We start from the raw sequence: 20,522 nt of genomic DNA on the forward strand, positions 1-20,522 counted from the left end.
CTAAATTTTAAGTGCCAAGTATCAGCTCTTCCTGATGTCATTGGAAAATAATATTCTTTAAAAAGTCCCATAAAAATAAACAAATAATAATAAATAAATGTAATAAAAAATAAATGTTTAAATACAAAAAATAAATGCTTGATAGGTAGGCTGATAATTTACTACAGTGAATAACAATGAAAGTGAATAACAATGAATAACAATGAAGAATAACAGTGTTTACTCTTGATCCACTTCTATATCAAAGGTTTTAAAAAAAATTTCCTACTTCTGAGAAATAAACTGGATGAATTAATGATTAATTAAATTAATGATTTGACCAGATTAAAAAAGAACTCTTACAAGAAAAAAAGCTATTAATCCTAAATCTAAGAGAGCACGAATTCTATCTATGGAAATGCTTATTAACAGCTTTGCAATTAAGACAACAGTGGAAATTATTTTGATTATAAAGTATACCAAAAGAATATCAAGTTTAACAATCAAGTATACAAAACTATTCGTTTTAATTCAATACAATAAAAAATATTGTTGACTTTTATCAAATTAAAACTTGAGCAATCAAACAAAAGAATTTACCCTTCTCAACACTAAAGTTCTGTCATTGTTTTCTTCTTCATCTGGAGTAGGAGGTAAAGGTCTGTGTGGTGCATGATTTACAGGTGTCGAACCTAGTTCACAAAATAGGAAAGCATATTTTAGTTTGTTATGAATCAGTTATTAAGACAAAAACAAAATTAAGGTTTCATACCAAATGCATAATAATTTCATTTGTTTTAGAAAACAGATATGTAAGGAAAACAGATATATTAGGAAAACACTGCTTTATTAGTTCATTATTGGAACAGTTATTAGTAGGAAAGTTATTTATTAGTTTTTAGCAATTTATATTAATTAAAATAGAGAACGTCCAAACAAGCATTGAAATCCATATAGAAACAATTCCATAGCTTTATTTCAATATTTCCTAACATTAGTTGTATGAGTGAAAAACATGTTTTGTAAAAAAAATTTCAACTTTTATAATTATTCCAAATTCTAAATAATTGTATTAAAAAACTAAAATGAAGTAACTCACATTTGTTCCTTTGATAAAACTAGATTTCTAAAAATTCGCACTACATCAATCAAATAATTTTAACTAGCAAAAAGAAATTTTTAAAAAAAATCACCCTAATAAACAAATTTTAAAAAATGCAGATATTAATATTAATAAAGATCAAATAGTTAAAATACTACTTTTATAAAAATATTTCCTATTTATTATCGAAACCATATCAACTCTTGAAACTTACCATCATTTATTTTGTCATGATCAACTAAATTTCTTAAGGCATCATTGTAGACTTCAGGAGGCCTAAAATGGGAATAAAAAGAATATTATGGCAGTTTTAAGAAATCTATGGTCCTGAATGAGAAATTATAAAAAATGCCATTCAACTAAATCTTATAAATTTTCTTTTGTGCTTGTTTGTCATCAGAAACAAAAAAATAACTGAGCAAATCTTTCATTTTAATAATCAGCCCACGACTAATAGCACACAAACTGTGTCAGCAAGCAGCAATGTAATTTTAAATTTTTATTTAAATTTTAGCACTTATGAGTAAAAAAAGTTTTTAAGTATTAGACCTGTTTTATTAAGTAAGTTTCGTACCTTTTATTAAATTTCTGTAAACCAATATCTTTTGGCCATCAATGTAATTGGAATAATGAATTTTTAAGCAGAAATATTTTTTAATTGATGTTATTAATTCTGAAATATGACTGAAAGTTTGTGTTTAGATATACTAATTTAAATATTAGTTCATAAAAATAATAAAGTGAAACAGGACATAATTACTTTTTAAACATCTCTTTTACAACAAAAATATAAAAATTTCAATTAAACAATATTAATTTTCAAAATACAAATTCATAAATACTAAATTTACACATTTGCATGCATTTATGATAAATTAAATTAAATACTTAGTTCGCGAAAAAGTTTAACATTTAAAATTTTAAAAAGAAAACATCAATATATAGCTACAAAATAACACAATATCTAAAGAGAAAATTTTTGCAATATATACATAAATGAATGGATTTGGCATTTAAAAAAAATTTATTTAATAATTATTTTCAAAAGGAAATTGATTATTTTTTAATAATTTTATTAATTTCAGCTGTTACTTAAATACTAATTAAGCATTTGAAATGTGCAGGAATAAAAACTTTTTTTTCCCCTTTTACAATTTTAGAGAAAAAATATTTAATTTTTTGGAGATATTGATAGGTATGGAAACTTAACAATTATTAAATACCCTATCTATAAATTACTAAGTTACTAATTCTACTAATTTTTGCTTATACTCCTTTTCATCAATTTGTTAAAATATAAAATCTTTAAGATTACACGTTTAAACACAATATCTTATCAATTAATTGCAATTATGGTTATAGAAAACAAAGAAAATTTTTCTTTAACTAAATTTAACTACAGTATCATAGCTTACCTTGCTATTCTATTCTCAATGAGGTTGTCAGAGGCCCTTGAAACAAAGCACAAAACAAAAAGGGAGAAAATAACTAAGAGCATTTAAAAAATTTAGAAATACATAAAAAGAAAGAAATAAAATGACATAAATCAGCAACTTAGTACTAAAGCACATATCCCATCAAATAAAAGTTTCAAAAATAAACTAAATAAAAGGCAAACTTTAGGAATGTCAGGAAGGGTTAAAATAGAAAACATGCAAAATATTAGAACCCCAAACTGTTGTCCCTTTAATTATAGCATTACCCAAATGCAAGAATGTGTTTGAAAGTTAAAGCAGAATCCAAAAATATGATGATGCATGCAAAACTAAAGTTAAATAGAAAAATTTTCCTCAATTTTTTGCATAACTTTAACCAAAATTATTACTGTGAAAGTTTTAACACCTTTTCTAAAGTTTGCTTTCATTGAATTGTTCTAAAATTTTATAATTTTACATCAAATAGAACACTAGGATGAAAAAATATACCTATATGTTTCACTTAAAATAAACTAAAATGTTTGAAACATTTTAGCTTTTTGTAAGTAAATGATAGCAAGGAAACTATATGGAAAATCTATTTAGGTTAATTGTATTGTATACTACAATAAAAGGTTTAGTAAACTTGGTAAATTTGAAAGAATTATTAAAACCTAAGAAAAATAATACATTCAAATTAAGGGTCAAAATATTTTTAGATTTGAAATCATGGAAATTATTTTAATGAGTGAGTTTTCAAATAATATATAATATTAATATATAAATACACACTTTTTACGCATAAACAATTTTAAATGAAGACTTAAACAAATATCAAAAAATAAATATAAAATTGGTTGGACACTAAAAATTTATGAAAATGTATAATATTTTGCAATAACTGAATTTTATCCTCAAAAATTTTGAAACTACTCTCTTCTACCATTTCATGAGTAAATTTTAAAAAGTAAATCTCCCTCATCATTACAATAAGAGAAAAACTTGTAGTTTATAAAAATAATTAAAGGCATGCTAAAAGGCAATCTCTGAATTTTTTTTTTCAAAACAAGTAAACTAAAAAAAAAATTTAATTTAAAAAATAACTTGTTTCTATATTTCAAACTGAAAATAATGAGAAAATGAACATTTTAAAGGTACATTTTTCAGAAGAAAAAAAAAGTATTTGTTTAAAAATTAGCTTTAAAATCTAAAATCTTTCAAAAGATATATTGTTATCCCCCCTGAAAAAATCATTATAAAACTTTAACCAGTTGAAAATTATCTTAACAAAGTAAATACTTGTAATAGTAGTAATCATAATTAAACCTACAAATTTTTAAACAGAGAATTCTTTTCAAAATAGAATATGAATAAAAAGGCAGTGTTTTTAAGGAAGGGCGGTTTGCCCTTATTTTTACAATAAGGGCAAAAAAGACGCATTTATTGGGATCAAAGGGGTGTTAAAAAACGCTTAGGGAGAACACTATGTGTATATATATATAACGAGCTTCAATGGCTATCCAAAATACTATCAAAAGTAAGTAGAACATTTTAATCCTAACCAATGAAAATAAAATCCTCTATTACTTAAAAATTTGATACTTTTACTTTTACAAAGACTTAAAATTGTTCTCTTTTCCATAATTTAAAAAGATACTGTTTTAAAAGATAATTATATTTGAAAAGAAAGTATGTATTTTTCTAAACATTAATACTATATAAAGCATAAAAATTACAGTGCTAAGTCCCATACCCGGATATCCGTTTACCGGAAGGGTCTTTCTCAACTTTTACACTTTTTAAAATCAAAATAAACAGAAGTCTTTGTTCCTTATAAAAAAAAAAATTTTTTTTCTCTTCTACATTTGAGACTTGAATAAAAATATGCAAGAAAGAGAATCCTCTGTTTTTCTGCTAATTTCTGCTTATATTTTATTTTTACCAAACTTCCGATTTTTGTTCTATTTTAATCCGATTTTTACTTCAATATTAAAAAAAAATAATTTATATCACGGAAAAGAAATTCATTTCACTACAACATAAAAAAAGTCATGTATTTTTTTCACATTTTGTATAAATGGATTATTTTTCGCCAAGAATCATGCACTTAATTTCAGAGTGCGCAAAAATTTCACAATTTTAAAAAATAGCAGATTTAAGACAAAATTATCACGACTATAGTAGGTCATTAATTGATCATTCAAAAGACAGATTCGAAATTTGCGGATCGTAATAATGTTCTATTAAAATTGAAATTAACATTGTGGAAATCCCAAACCATTGAAATAATGGTCGACAAAACTACAGGGAGAAAAAAAATTCGCAAATCAAGTCATCAAAAAGTAATTCTACAAATGAGCGATTGAAAGTTTACCGTGTATGATAATGTAGCATTAAAAAATCATGAAAATTGGTAACAATAACTGACAAAAATACGATAGTAAATCAACGTGAGATTGCTGGTGAATCATCAATAATTGAGTGCGAAATGCGCAGTTCGATGTTTGCTGATTAAATGATGTTGCATTAAAACATTGAGATTTTAAAAACAAACTAAAAATCCATTTTAATAGCTACCGAAAAACGAACGGCAAAACATGAATTCACAATGGAATCGTCCCTAATCGAGTAGATTGAGAAATGATTACTAACCAAAATGCATGATTCAGAATTTGTATCAAGATTTTAAAAACCACACGGAAATAGGTAACAAAATCTTTTGAAATAGCACAAACACGCAAACCACATGGATTCATTCGTTATTTATTAAAATTAACATTCATTGTATTTGTTATTTTTGTTGAATTAGGAGGTTTTCATATTTGTTTCCCTTAAAGCCCTTATATCCAGAAAAATCTTTTTTCTCGACTTGCCTAAGTCTTGCCGATTCCAATTAACATTCATTATCATGTATTTGTTATTTTTATTGATTTAGGAGGTTTTCATATTTGTTTCCCTTAAAGCCCTTATATCCAGAAAAATCTATTTTCTCGACTTGCCTACGTCTTGCCGATTCCGAATATGAAACTTTCCACTGTACATTTTTTATAATAATAAGACTATTTTAACACATATATACTAACCACTACTATCCAATCTGCAAAATGTACTCTATTATTTAATTCAAATTTCAAGTATATTTTTAGATTTAGTAATTTAACACCTTTAACAAGTTAGTTAATGTTTCTATTGATTCTAGTTAACAAGTTAACATTACTACAACACTACTATATAAAACTGAAACTATTCAACTTACTATTTAATTTACTATTAAATAAAAGATGACTATTAAAATAATCAAACTAATTTTTTCAGCTTACAAAACAATTGAAGGAAAACTAAAAAGTTCAATTTAATGTCTTACAGAGGTCTGGGTGGATCAGATGCCAGCAGAGTGCCATCATTTTGAATTTGACCTTCATCTTCCTCCTCCTCCTCTTCTTCTGAATCGGATCCATTTCTTACACCCCCAGATTTATCAGAAAGTATTCCATTAATTCCAGGGGGTGTTTCTACTGAATTTGAAGAAAGTCTACTATTGTTATTATTTTGATTTGATACACTACCGGCACCACCTATTGCAAGTTCATTTAACTGGGCAGCTAAAATTTCCAATTCCTGCAATGACAAATCAGTAAATAAATTAATATCCAAAGAATCCGAACACAGTATATGCAAACATGGCAAACACTTAAGAGAAAAACAGCAGAGTTAATTTTAAGCAAATTGTGGTTGATAATTTTCTTAATGAAACAAATCTACAGTTTTTGGAAGAACAACAAATAAATGAGAAGACAGTCAGGACAATAACAAATAGAAAAATTTAATAAATAGCTGAAATTTATATTGATTTTAAACCAATAACTTTAGCTATTTCAACAAATAGAGTAATAAAAATGGAAAAATGCTCAGCTTCTGATAAAGGTTTGAAATAATTTAAACAGAGTAGAACTAAAATTATTAAGATAACAAATTACCAGGATTATCAACAATTACTTCGATTGTAGTACAAGAGAGAAAATGAATAATAGGTGGTTACAAAACTTCCAAGGCAGGGAGCAACACAAGTGAATTTGATTTTAAAAATGAAAAAAAAAAAAGATCAATAGAAACATTAAATTAACATTCAACTGCTGTTGCACGGTACCTCAGAATAGGATTTTTATCCATAAATATTTTTTCAAAAGAAAACTCTGGTTTCTTTAAATTTGTAAAGCCAAATATTATATCTTGTAAGCAAAAAAAATATCACTGAATGAGGATGGAAACATGTCAATTTGACAAAAATGTAAAATTTTTACAACAAATATATATATATAATAGATGTTAGAATTATTTAACTCTTATCTCAATAAATGATTACTCTTACTGACAATTCTAAGACTGGTTATTTTCCAGGTATGATATAGGAGTTTTTTAAGTTTTTGTAAAAAAAAAAAAAAAAANAAAAAAAAAAAAGGCAACTATTTTTCTACTCCCTGCCTTTCATAGTCAAAACAAAATTCCTGGACAATTCCAGGTTTTCTCTGTTCTCCCTGACCCTTGGGAGCCCTGTTTATAGTAGTTTAAAAAAACAGAAACACCTTCTAAACATTTTTAAATACATCACAATAAATATTAACAATCTAAAAAAAAAATTCTAAAATTAAAAACATTTATACTTCTGGTCTTCTTGCAGGAGGTTTAAAAACACCAGAACTTCTACTTTGCTGAGATGATTGAAAAGGAGTTCCTTGATTTTGATTGTTCCTAGGAGGAGTGGCTGCTTTGGCTTTTCTATTTTGATCAACAGGAATAGGTGGCAAAGGTTTACTAGGAGGTGGAGGATCAGGAACAACTATAAAGACATAACATTTATTAGTTATCAAAGAATGAAAACTAATAACAAAATGTTGTATGAGTTCTATTAAAGCTTTGAGTTAAATTGCTTCTTTTGTGCATAAAAAAGGAATGTTACTTTTTTTTGCTCTAAACTGTCTTTTTTAATGTTAATAACAGTGAATTAAATTTCATTGGAACAATAAAGATCATGTTACGAAGCTTAAAAGTACAGGGTAAGCATAAATAAAATACCACTTTGTGATGTTTGCATTAACAGGATAAAAAGTTTTTTGTAAAATCTGTTTTTTATTTAAATAATTATAAGTTAGGTAATTTTGATTATAATTTTAATCATAATCTACCTAGGTGTCCTAAAAATGCAAGATTGACTTCAAATAAAAACTCAAGCTCTTGCAATAAAAATTTGATTAATAAAAATATAACTGTACTTAATTAAAAACTCTTTGGCAGGTTTTACAAGCTCTAGTGTTTCTCATTAGAAAAGTTGCTTCACATTTCTGTCTTTATTAAAAGCACATTAGTATAGTATACTCTCAAAACAAGTTGAATGAACAAATTAAATTAAATCAATTTAACTAAATTACATCAGAATTAAAGACAAATTTTTTTGGATTCTTTTTTAATTACAATAATTTGTTATAATTCAATTTGTTTTAATGTAATTTAATCAGTTGTTTGGAATTTCTTCAATAGAAATAATTTATAGTTATTTTGCTTGCAAAATTATAGATGTCGTACAGTAAATTTAAAAAAACAATCCATCATTCAAAAAAGTGGCAAAATAATTCTAATTTTAAAGAACAATAATGTATAGTTCTAAAAACAATTAAAGAAAGCCTTTATAAATTACCAATAAGCCTTTGTGGTGGTACAGAATGCCTAGGAGGAGGGGCAGGCATTTCAATTTGAAGAGGTGGTGCAGAAGGAGGTTGAAAACTGCTTCCTGGAGTCCTAGACTCATTGGTAGTCAAAGTTCGACCCTCCTGAAGCTGTTGAAAGTTCCTCCTCAATGTGGAATCTTGCTGCACTGGCTCAATTGAACTGTAAAATACCCAGTTAAATTAATGTAAAATGATAATTATAGAATTCAATCTTTACAGGAAAAGTTATTCAAATATACATGAAAGTTTTCAAGTTAATAAAAAAAAAATAATGTTCCGTAGGTAAATTCATCAAAATAAGTTATACACTAAAAAATTAACATTTATTATACATAATAAAATAGGTAAGTCAGTATTTATTATTTTCTGCTATGGAGCTTTATTAGCGATTAGTTCATTATTTCAAAGCAATGGTGATTGAAAAAAAAGTTGTGGTGTGCTTAAATAAAAAATACTTAGTGCAAAAAGTTACTGGTCTTTTATTATTATTGGTCTGTAAAAGATTTCCAAGTTATTGGTTTGAAGTCTAACACTGTAGGAACACCAGAAGGAAATTATTGAAACTATTAAGATTGGTTGACAAGCTTTAACAACATTAATTTATTGTATTATTCAATATTAGAAAGATTTAAAGAAATCAACATCTTGGCAAAGAATATTGTAATTAAAGCCATGTGACTGGAAACCATTAAAAATAATTTACAATTTTTTTCAAAGGAAGCTTAATATATAAAAAGCAATCCAGGGATCACACAAAGCTTTAATCTAAAACAGAAGCAGAAGAGCTAGAATTTTTTTTTTATTACATTTAATAAACTTAATTTTAGATATTATAAAAGAGGAAATGAATAAATAAAAAATTAAAAAAATAAAGCTTTAAAGTAATTTGGATAGTAACGGATGAAATGAATATTTAGGTCAAGGATAAATTTAATTTTATAGAGGAAATTAACAGTTGTATTAAAGAGTGGCTTTGCTTGAATAAAGAGAAACCTGCTGATACAGCAAAAAATGATAAGTGTGTTTCATTTGTAATGTTATACTTATAATTCAGTAAAGCAGCTGCTTCATTGAATGACAGGATATCGATGGACCCATTGTGGTCTAACCTTACAGGGTCTAGTAAAATACATTGCAGAAGCATAAATGCTTTCCCACTCATCGATACAATGCATTTATTTCGGCTTTGACGTAACAATATTGTTTATGGAAACATGTCGGAGGAGCAACCCTGTATTCCATCAAATTGTACTGATATTTTTTTCCTCTTTGCATTTGCTTCTATTCTTTGTCTTGTATTTTACTAAAAAATCAATACCAGTTAAAATTGATATGCATCTTTTTTTTTGAACTTATAATCCAGTTTTTAAAAAATAAATAACATAATTACAAACAATATAATTATTTTATTATACCACGAATAAAACTTTTTTATTTACCATTTTAACAATTATTCTCGTTTTATAAACATGGATAATATTGCTACTAGCATGTGTTTTTAACAAAATTTAAATAATGTAGATTAAATAGTTTGCTTTGAAAAACTGTTACAAAAAAATTTTTATTTTCGTCCACTTCCTCAAATTCTTCATACAAGGTTTGAATAATTTTGATATAAAAAAAATCGCAATTCACTGCAGTTAGCAGCAACTTCAGTTTTTCTCAGAATACGTAAATAATATCAGACAAATGATAAAAATATCCTCCAAACCATCTGATAATGATATAATTGTTACATCATGCTGTTACCCGATTTGATCGGTGGCATGTGGTATGATATAAAAAACGTTGTAGGACCTTACATTACCTCTATTATCTCCTTGAAAAATAGATTTTCTTTAAGCTTATTAATTTCTTTGTAGAAAACTTACTTGATGAAGATTAATTCAGATTGTTAAGATTCTACTACATTTTATAAGTATGTTAAACATTTTTACACACCTTGGCTCTCCAGCTAAGCCTACTTCTTCTTCCTCACCTTCACTGCCACTGTATCTATATTCTTCCTGAATATCTCCTAAATATAAAGATTAGCATTACTTAACATTATATAAATCAAGGTACCAAAAAAGGTATAAAAATAAAAGCAAAAAAAATCAAAGCAAACTAAATGAAACTAAGCAGCAGATTTTTTTAGCACCTTTACCTCCCCTCTTGTGCTTTCGACATCGATCAATGTGATCTTTAAGTTGTATACGGACTTGCCTTTCTGTGGGCTGGTCACGAATGAAAGGATGCTTCAGCAGTTGATCGGTGTATGGCCTTTGTTGATAATCTTTAACTAATACAGTTTCTATAAAACTATGAAATTTTTTATTCCATTTTTTAGATTTTAATCTGGGTGGAGGATTTCTTGGAATGAGGAACAATGCCCGCATGGGATGCATATCACATAAAGCTATATAAAAAAAAAGTAAAACATTAAAAGAAAATATTCATAGTATAAGGACTAGATTAGTAACTAGATCGGACAGTAAAATAAAAACATACGTGGTTGAGATTCACACATTTCTAAAGCAGTAATTCCTAATGACCATAAGTCACTCTAAAAAAAAAAATATGATTAAGAATACATGTCAGATACACAACAATTAAAAAGAAAATACAGCTGGAAATATTATCCCAATATCTAGCTTCCATTACAGTTCAATTTTATAATTAGGGCAGAGACATTTTATAAGAAAATTTTATTTTTATTAGAAAAAGGTTATGTAAGGTACATCTCCATAAAAACTTAAATTAAAATTGAATTCACGAGTCTCAAAAACAGGTGAATAGAGTATCTGTTTTTGAACGTACTGGATTTAGAAGTTCATAGGATGCTTTTTGTTTAAAAAAGAAGCACGATTGATTCATATTAGCAGTTGGTGCAAATGATGGCTATAGTTGTCATCAGAGTGTGTATCATTTCAAACAAAAATCTTTTTCAGTGGATCTATTAATTACTTCTTTTTAAAAACCAACTCCTATTCCTAAATATCAGATTCATTGAAAAAATTGTTTCTCAACTAGTTAGTTCAAAAATCTATGAAAATCATCAAATTCCGAATAAGGGTCACAAAATCAAGACCAGCAAACACTTTAGTCCTTCACATATCAATTGCTGTTGCAGTTAATTAACGTCGCACTAGAGCTGCACAATGGGGTATTGGTGACGTCTGGGAAACATCCCCGAGGATGATCCGAAGACAAGCCATCACAATCTTGATCCTCTGCAGAGGGGATGGCACCCCCTCTTTGGTAGCCCGACAACCTGCACGCAAAGTCAAGCACTTTACGGTAGAACAGTTTAACGAGGACCAATACTACACACTCNATTTTAGAACTTAAAATAAATCACACTGACAGCAGCCAGTGATGCTTGACTTCGGTGATCTGCTGGGAACCGTGTTTTAATCATCAGTCTACTGCAATTGGAAGAGAACATAGAATGTTGTGATGGGAAAATGAAGGGTATAAACGTAGAGTTTTCATGAAAAAACTGGGACAAAATGTGATACTTATTACTTCTAAATGTACAACTGATACTAAATTTCAGATGGCTGTCATAAACAAAAGTGTGCAAAATAAAAGTGTGCTTCAACACGTTCATTTGAATCTTAAGAAAAAAAAGTAAACAAAATTTACTTAATTACTGTTTAAAAAAAAAATTTTTAGAACTACATATAGGTACAATTTATTTAAAACATGACAAAATGCTGATATTGAAAATTTATAATTGATACCAATAATACTTGGATGATATCGACAACACTAAAAAAGCAATAGGAAAAAAAGATTTTAAAATTGCTTTTTAAAGAAAAAAAACTGCAAGGGGAAAAACTTTAAGCTACATTTGCAATTATATCAAATTTAAAATATCTTAAGGGACTAAGTTTGAGTATTTTATAAAGGTTTAATGAAATTATTAAAAATTAGGAATTATTAAAAATCATCATAGTATTTACAAAATTTCATATTTTTATTTTTTTAAAGGTTTAAAAAGTAACTTCTACCTTAAAACTTTAATAATTTAATACTAAATCAATCATAAATAAGATTTCAAGATCAGAATAATTCTATAAATAAGTCCATTTTTTTCTTTACTACAACAGAGTTTTTATTCAAAAAATATAATAAAATCAAATTTTGGCAATATTCAATCTTCAATAGACTATGAAAAGTTATAGGTTAACACAAAAAAATATGTATATACTATAAAGAAAAATTGTATTTATTTCTAGCGAATGGTTAAATGCTATAACGTATCACCAAAAAATTTAAAATAAGTTACTCAACCTAAAGGAAATGTTTACTTAAAAACAGAAGACAATTGCAACTCTTACCCTATTGTCATAGGTAGCTTCAGGGTTCTCATCACAGGCTATGACTTCTGGCGCCATCCTACAAAATATTAACGTCAATAGTAAATATAATACAACAGCACTTAAATATTACAAACTAATAGAACTTATCTAAGGTGCTGACCAATATGGAGTGCCAATAAACGTATTTCTCCGTCCTATCGTCCTATCTAGCTGTGCACTAACACCAAAGTCAACTACAAGAGAAATAAAGTTTTATTACCTAAAACCATAATGCAATACAGGACTAAATACAACTATATAGCAATAGACATCTAATAAAAATAAGAAATCAAAATATAAAATTATCCAAGCTAAGAAAAATAAATAAACTTAGAACAAATTGAAATACATCTATGATTCTGCAAAGATAAGTGTGTAGCATAAATAAGCCCCTCATTAGAATAGATGTACATCTCATCTGCAAGTTTGTCAATGCAGTCTTCTTATATCATCAAGAATTGTGCATAATTTCAAAACAAATGGCAATGTAATTGTTAGCGCTGTTGGCGATTTTGAGTTCAGCTGGCATCAGCAACCCAATTTCATGCTCACTTTTCACTTTGCTCTCTTGTTCATCGTTATTCCTTTATAAAATTTCCATTATTGATCGTATTATTAAATATTGTCCTATGGTTCATAATAACCATGTTTTGGAATTTCAGGATTCATTTGGAATCATTGATTAGATTAAGTGTTTTTGATATTGTTATTTTTGTTTTCAATAAAAGCTGCTGTTATTGTTTATGAGCTATTTCCTTCAGTTATATCAATTGTTACCAATGGCTAATTACTTATTAAGGTACGTTGGACCCTAACTGGTAACCTTAACTGGTTCGTTATTTACTAAATGCAGATTTCAAAAAACTACTACTTATTAACAGTAGTTTTTGTGCAAATTACTAGAAAATGACAAAGTAAAATGTTAAAGCATTCAATTAGAAATATTCCCTCAGTTTTGTTTCCTAGTAATACAGTTTTGTTTCTTAGTAATAGTAAGTTTCCTAGTAAGAAAATGACAAAGTAAAATGTTAAAGCATTCAATTAGAAATATTCCCTCAGTTTTGTTTCCTAGTAATACAATTTGAATAATTTATTCTTTGTACCAAAATTGATTCCTTTACAAAGAATTGACACTCTGTTGACATCTAATTCAAATAATGCTTGGATTACCATAAAATTGAAGATTTTACGTAGTAAATCAGACAAAGAAATTGGTAGGATACAAAATATAAAACACAGTTAAAAGATGACTAGATTATTTTTTAATGGGAGAATAAGTCGAAAGCAACAATATGACTACAAAGTATATTTGTCAAAGTATCCATGACAACATTAAAATTCTAAATTGAACAAGTTCTCAAAACAATATCAATCTAAACTGTCATACATACCTAGTTTAACTTCTGCATTATCAGTTAGAAGAACATTTTGGCCTTTAATGTCTCTGTGGATTATTTTATTGGCATGTAGATGACTAAGACCCTAAAAATATTGCAAATACAATTTTCATTATTGTTACATCAATTAGAGCAATGAAATAAAAATACAGTCAATTCGCTATAACTCGAATATTACTATAACTCGATTTTTTTATGAGGTCCCGACCCTTTTATCTTCAATTTCATGTTAATTATTCTCGATTACTCGAATTTTACTCCCTTTAACTCGATTTTTTTTGGATCTTTNAGTAATAGTAAGTTTCCTAGTAAGAAAATGACAAAGTAAAATGTTAAAGCATTCAATTAGAAATATTCCCTCAGTTTTGTTTCCTAGTAATAGTAAGTTTCCTAGTAAGAAAATGACAAAGTAAAATGTTAAAGCATTCAATTAGAAATATTCCCTCAGTTTTGTTTCCTAGTAATAGTAAGTTTCCTAGTAAGAAAACGACAAAGTAAAATGTTAAAGCATTCAATTAGAAATATTCCCTCAGTTTTGTTTCCTAGTAATAGTAAGTTTCCTAGTAAGAAAACGACAAAGTAAAATGTTAAAGCATTCAATTAGAAATATTCCCTCAGTTTTGTTTCCTAGTAATACAGTTTTGTTTCCTAGTAATAGTAAGTTTCCTAGTACAAAATATAAAACACAGGTGAAAGATGACTAGATTATTTTTTAAATGGGAGAATAATTCGAAAATAACAATATGACTACAAAGTATATTTGTCAAAGTATCCATGACAACATTTAAATTCTAAATTGAACAAGTTCTCAAAACAATATCAATCTAAAATTTCATACATACCTAGCTTAACTTCTGCATTATCAGTTAGAAGAACATTTTGGCCTTTAATGTCTCTGTGGATTATTTTATTGGCATGTAGATGACTAAGACCCTAAAAATATTGCAAATAGAATTATTATTGTTACATCAATTGGAGAGATGAAACAAAAATACATTAAAATTTCACAAATTTATAAATCCGAAAAATTTAAAACTTTTCATTGAAACAGTAATAAATAATTGTGAGTGCTAATATATTTAAAGGCAATCATCATTTTGTCTCACTTACCCTCAAGATTTCTCGACAAATGTAAGCTATCCATTCTTCTTTCAGAGAATGTCCTTTGGTAGCTAGAATGTAAAAGATTAATTAGTAACTATGATAAATTAAAACAGGAAATGTATTACAGAAAATACCTAACAACTCAAAACATGAAGAAAAAAAACAGTAAATGAAAAACCTGTGAAACTATTTTGCACAAAAAGAGAACATTTAAATTTTGTTGCATACAGACCACAGACCTACCTGAATAACTTTTGATCTAATGATTAGATCTTCACGTTTTAGGACTCGTTCCTACTTGTTCAAGGGGATGGTTTCACAAATGCTAATTAATTTGTGCAAACTATATTTTATGTTAGGAAATCAGACACAAAACTCGTTTTCCCTGAATAAACATACCTTTTCTTCAACAGATTCGGATTTCAGACCCCAAAAATACTGCAACATGGGAAATATGATTTCCAAAGTTTGGATGAGAGTGGTCCAAAGTTCGGACCCCTTTAGGTTAGTTCTAATTTGTGCATATTTTGCCATATCTTGGGAACTTTTTAAGAGAACAGAAAAATTTTCACATACAATTATAAAATTCGTTTAGTGAAAGATAGTTTAATGCAGAAAATAACTTTTAGTAAATATTTATTATTTTCTATTATTTTAGTTAATTATAGTCGAAAAATTTTGAATTGTAAGGTATACAATTTTTTACCTCACTTCAAAGAATGCAATTTTACATAGCAAAATTTGAGCAGAATCGGTCAAATAGTTCCTGAGGAAAGATATTTTAAAAAATAGTATGACTTCTTTAAAATTCAATTTCTCTTGAACTATTTGACTTATTCCGCTGAAACTTTGCATTTTGCGAAAATTACATTCTTTAAAATAATGTAACAAATGTTATGGCTTACAATTCAAAAAATTTCTACTATAATTAAATAATAAAAAATAATAAATGTACACTAAATGTTATTTTTTGCATGAAATTATCTTTGGATAAACGAATTTTATAATTGTGTGCAAATATTTTTCAATTCCCTTAGAAAATTCTTGAGTTATGGTGAAATATGCAAAGAGTAAAATTAACATTAAGGGGTCTGAACTTTGGACCACTCTACTGATCAAACTATTGCGACCATGTTTTGGGCATCAGAAATCCAAATCCGTCGAAAAAAGGGTATGTTTATTCAGAGAAAAAAATTTTTGTGTCTGATTTTGTAGCTTAGAATACAGCTTGTCCTAATTAATTAACATATTGGAGAATGTAGCATATTGGAGCATATCCCATGAACCATTAAAATTGAGTCCTAGAATGTGAAGATTCAATTTTTAGATCAAAAAATAATTCCCAATGGTCCATTTTTAATTTTGCGTACTGCCTGCACATTGTCAGTCCAGCAAACTTTAAAGCTTTATATATAAATGTTGATTAAAGATAATAAAATAATAATAAAGTTTACAAATTTAATTTCTTCTATGGTTCAGAACGCCAAAAATCTCACAAATGGTCAGAAGAATCTCATATATGTGCATAAATATACAGGGTAGTTATTATTATAACAGCTCTGTTATGACCAACATAGTGACAGTTTTAATGGATAGATGTAATGGACGATGGGGAAAAGAAATTCCCAAGAAAATATTTAACCACTAAGCCTTTTGCTCTTTTAATTTTTGTTTAAAAAAAAAATCTTTCTTCACAATGACGTTACAAGAAAGAAAGAACTTAAATGAAATGTTACTGAATACGAGCATAACAATTCATAAGAAACTCTTCATGTTATAGAACATCTTTAGAAACTCATAACACAGAACATGTGCTTGAACAAAATGGAATCCACACTGAACATATGCTTTGATTAAATAATGTTTTGCACCTCCAAATTATATTGTTGATTCTTTACATGTACCCTCATTCACCTGCTTGTTGAAGTTTGAACAGATTTTTTTCACTACTAATTTCTTTATTTCACATTCCAAATTTCATACAAACTCACTTAAAAGAAAAAGAACTTCTTGTATATGTATCTTTATAAGAAAAGAACTTGTTTTAAAGGTAGCTTTAATAATCACCCAATATTTAACACAACTGCATAAATATGGTGAAAGGTAAATTAACTTAAAAGATAATAAAGAGAATAAGATTTATTAGTTGAAGACGATAAGACATCATAGTTTAAAGCCTCGTTGAGTCTTAAAGCCGAAAAACATATCCCTAGAGCCTTTATCAATATTTAAGCTTTAGATTGGCAAAATTTTATTGCTGTCATTTAAGAAATTAGTATGTTCGATCATAGTTATTGTCCATTAATTATTATTAATATAAATAAGAATTCAATTTCAATAAAAAAAATATTATAAAGATGAATTTTGAAGATATAAAGATTTTTTTTCTTTACATCTTCAAAAGAAAAAAAAATTGCACATAGCAAGCTTAACTATTCTCATACAAGTTCTTAAGAATTAAATAAAGCTAGTAAAAGCAAGTAAAAGCAAACTAATGCCAGACTATATTAAAATGCAGCAGTAATTAAGTGTTTGGTCTTCTGTGTATGTTGCCTTGTTTTCACTTTGCAGATTGATGATTATCATACATATTAATCTCATTTATCCTATTTCATTGATTATTAACCACATTTTAAATAATACTATACTATCTATATATAAACTAATATCAATCCATATGTGTAATACAATCTTTTTCCGGAAATGGGAAAAAAATTCTCTTCTTCCCAGATCGCCTATTGCACTTTTTACAAAATCAATAAACAGTTTTACTAAGAAAAAATGTAATAACAAAAAGATCCTTCTTTAGCGTAAATATAAGAAAAAGTATTACATGCCTATTAAACTTACTAAGTTAAGGAGGCATCAATGAATTTTATTAAAACTGCATGTAACTAAATTTCCTTTTTTTAAAAAATTCTCATTAATATGGCATAATCAAATAAATAATAATAATACTTAACATTATAAAATATTAAACCAGAGCTCATTCTAGGCAGGGTTAACAGGGCGCAACACCCTGCTGCCCTTTTAGTCAAAATAATCCACCCTGTTGCCCCTGAAGTAAATTAGTGCCCTGATATAATAAGACTCCATACCCTTTTTGCGCTTTTTTTTCCTCAACCCTTCTTTGTTTTTTCCCCAAACTCTACAATGGATTTCTTAAATTTTTGTTATTTTCAACTCTTTTTATTTAGTTTGTCATTGCTGTCAATACATAGATTTATATTGGAAAGGAAAAATAGCCATCACACCCCCTTGTTGCACTTGTCTTTGAAAGTTTGCAGTTACTTCCACTATCATTAAATCATAATTATTTAGAACGTGTAAAGACCATAGAAAGAAATTATTGCCTCTTTAGAATAATAATGCCCTTTTTTTAAACTTATGCACCCTGCCCTTTTTTCTGCCTAGAATGAGGTCTGATTAAACCTTTGTATGAATAAAAAATGTAAACGCCGTGTAAAATCTAATATTAAATGAATGTACCAGTATAATTAAAGATCCTTTGATACTACATCAACAAATTTTAAAAAATATATATTTTTATGTAGCTAAGGCTATGCAAGGTGTTTCTTAATCAACGCATCTGATCTAAATTTTTAGAATCCTCCTCGAATATTAAATAAAAATACAACAAATAAATATTTAAACTAAGAAAAAACATTAAAATCTGATAAATCTTTTATACGTAATACTACAGTAGGGAACCGATTATCCGGAACGATCGGGACCATCGCTATTCCGCATAACTGATTTTTCCGGTTTTCTGAATCGCTACAAAAAGCCGTTTTTTTATTGTTAAACCCAACTAAAAAAAAAAAATATTTGGAAATAATCTTAAAAAGAAGAAAAAACGATGAAGTAATACAGTAATGATTATTTCTAAAATGATGGTATGGTAAACACCTTTTTCCAAAAAAGAAAGAAAGATCCTAAAATCTTATGAGGAAAAAAATTAATTTTTTTAAAAATGGCAGAAAATTTATCGAATTTCGTTCCGGTTTTTTGGCTTTCCGGTTTTCTGATTTCCGGATAACTGGTTCTGCACTGTATAAACAATAAAATCATTTGATTGCCAACAGAGTAGATTTTCATAAGATAATCAAACTGATTTTGATGTTTAGAGTCTAGTCTATCTCAATAGTGATTTGTTTAATTTTGAAAGCTTTTTAGTTTTTCCTCACTTAAAAATTTTACGATTTTTAATTCCTTATGTGTATGTTTTTTTAGTTTCATTGCTTATGAGGATTCTAAAAACAGGTAAAGACAATACTTACAGAACACTCTGCATGCAATACAATGAAAATTAAAGTTCCTTGTTTATATTTTTAAAATTAAATTTAATAAAGCTGAAGCTTATTGTCTTGTTTCTGTGAGATAAACAAAAAGGTTGTTGGTTTAAATATTTTTTTACTTATTAAAAAAAAAGCTTGCAAAAAAGCATTGTTGTTGCAGAAAAAATTTCATCATTTGTCAGAAGATTGAACGCACAATCTGCTAAAATTAAAATTCTAATTCTAATTTATAAATCCATAAAAAACGGACATGTGTATGGTAAATTGGTGAACATTTTTAAAAACTTACAAATATATAGGTATTTTGCTTACATTTTACTAGATCAGTGACAGAGCCAGCTCCACAATATTCCATGACAAGCTAAAAAAATAAATAATTAATTAGAAAATGTGTTGAAAGTACTTAATATTCATAATAAAAATCTAGTGATTCGAACTTACCCATAGCTTGTCATCTTTTCCGGGAGGACTTTTCTGGATAAATGCACCATAGTAAGTAGCTATATTTCGATGATGGGAATACTAAAGGTAAAAATAAACGAATTACAATCACAGAATTAAAAAAAACTACTAAACAATTTTTAAGTGAAATATTGTTCGCCATAACAGGTGTTGACCCAAGTGGAAATTGAGGCCACTCTTCACAAAATTCTTATTCTAAAAAACAGACCCTTCACAAAAGTCAAATTTTCAAAAATGAATCTTTCACATAATTCTAATTTGTAATAACAAAAACAAGAAATTCACATAATTCAAAATTAAACTACTACTTAACGTTTTTTTTTAAATTTTTTGATGTAAGTATGTGTTATCCAATAGACTACTATCTCCAAATCTTTGACAATGATCAGGCAAGGAATAAAATGTAAGCACCATTAATTTTTAACAATGCATCGTAAAAAATATTTTTAAAAAAATATTTTAAGTATTTTATTAAATTACAGCATACACTTACTTAGAAAAAAAAATTTTACATTAAATATAAAATTATTTGCTAAACCTGAATGTTAATCATTAACTAAGAAATTTTCAAAAAATAATTTTTATTCCTCGCAAACATGGGATCTATAAAATAAACTCCTGCATGATAAAATAGCCAGTTTTCTTACCTTTTTCAGAACATTTATTTCAAGCTTTATTTCGTCCTCCTCATCCTAG

The 20,522-nt window shown here is 27.2% G+C and overlaps 1 protein-coding gene across 10 annotated transcripts in view; it reads right to left on the reverse strand.

Moving 5' to 3' along the window:
• Nucleotides 1–20,522, reverse strand: part of LOC107452791 (serine/threonine-protein kinase mig-15) — an 89,773-nt gene that overhangs the window by 24,881 nt on the left and 44,370 nt on the right. For 6 of the 10 annotated variants that reach the window (XR_011636408.1, XR_011636407.1, XM_071178644.1 and 3 more), the window contains exons 4-19: nt 20,474–20,518; nt 19,806–19,886; nt 19,677–19,725; nt 15,073–15,134; nt 14,805–14,895; nt 12,687–12,759; nt 12,545–12,602; nt 10,710–10,764; nt 10,360–10,617; nt 10,161–10,236; nt 8,189–8,379; nt 7,158–7,333; nt 5,861–6,114; nt 2,497–2,532; nt 1,296–1,357; nt 580–671 (exon numbers count right to left, since the gene is read on the reverse strand). Coding sequence is in view for 8 of the 10 variants with exons in the window: in XM_071178644.1 (XP_071034745.1) it covers nt 580–671; nt 1,296–1,357; nt 2,497–2,532; nt 5,861–6,114; nt 7,158–7,333; nt 8,189–8,379; nt 10,161–10,236; nt 10,360–10,617; nt 10,710–10,764; nt 12,545–12,602; nt 12,687–12,759; nt 14,805–14,895; nt 15,073–15,134; nt 19,677–19,725; nt 19,806–19,886; nt 20,474–20,518 (1,659 nt within the window). In the remaining 2 variants the exon portion in view is untranslated. The remainder of the gene's footprint in view (nt 1–579; nt 672–1,295; nt 1,358–2,496; nt 2,533–5,860; nt 6,115–7,157; nt 7,334–8,188; nt 8,380–10,160; nt 10,237–10,359; nt 10,618–10,709; nt 10,765–12,544; nt 12,603–12,686; nt 12,760–14,804; nt 14,896–15,072; nt 15,135–19,676; nt 19,726–19,805; nt 19,887–20,473; nt 20,519–20,522) is intronic. The other 4 variants (XM_071178645.1, XM_071178642.1, XM_043046997.2 and 1 more) reach the window with 3 other exon arrangements.

This window comes from Parasteatoda tepidariorum, chromosome 3 (genome assembly GCF_043381705.1).
Source record: "Parasteatoda tepidariorum isolate YZ-2023 chromosome 3, CAS_Ptep_4.0, whole genome shotgun sequence".
NCBI classification, from domain to species: domain Eukaryota; kingdom Metazoa; phylum Arthropoda; class Arachnida; order Araneae; family Theridiidae; genus Parasteatoda; species Parasteatoda tepidariorum.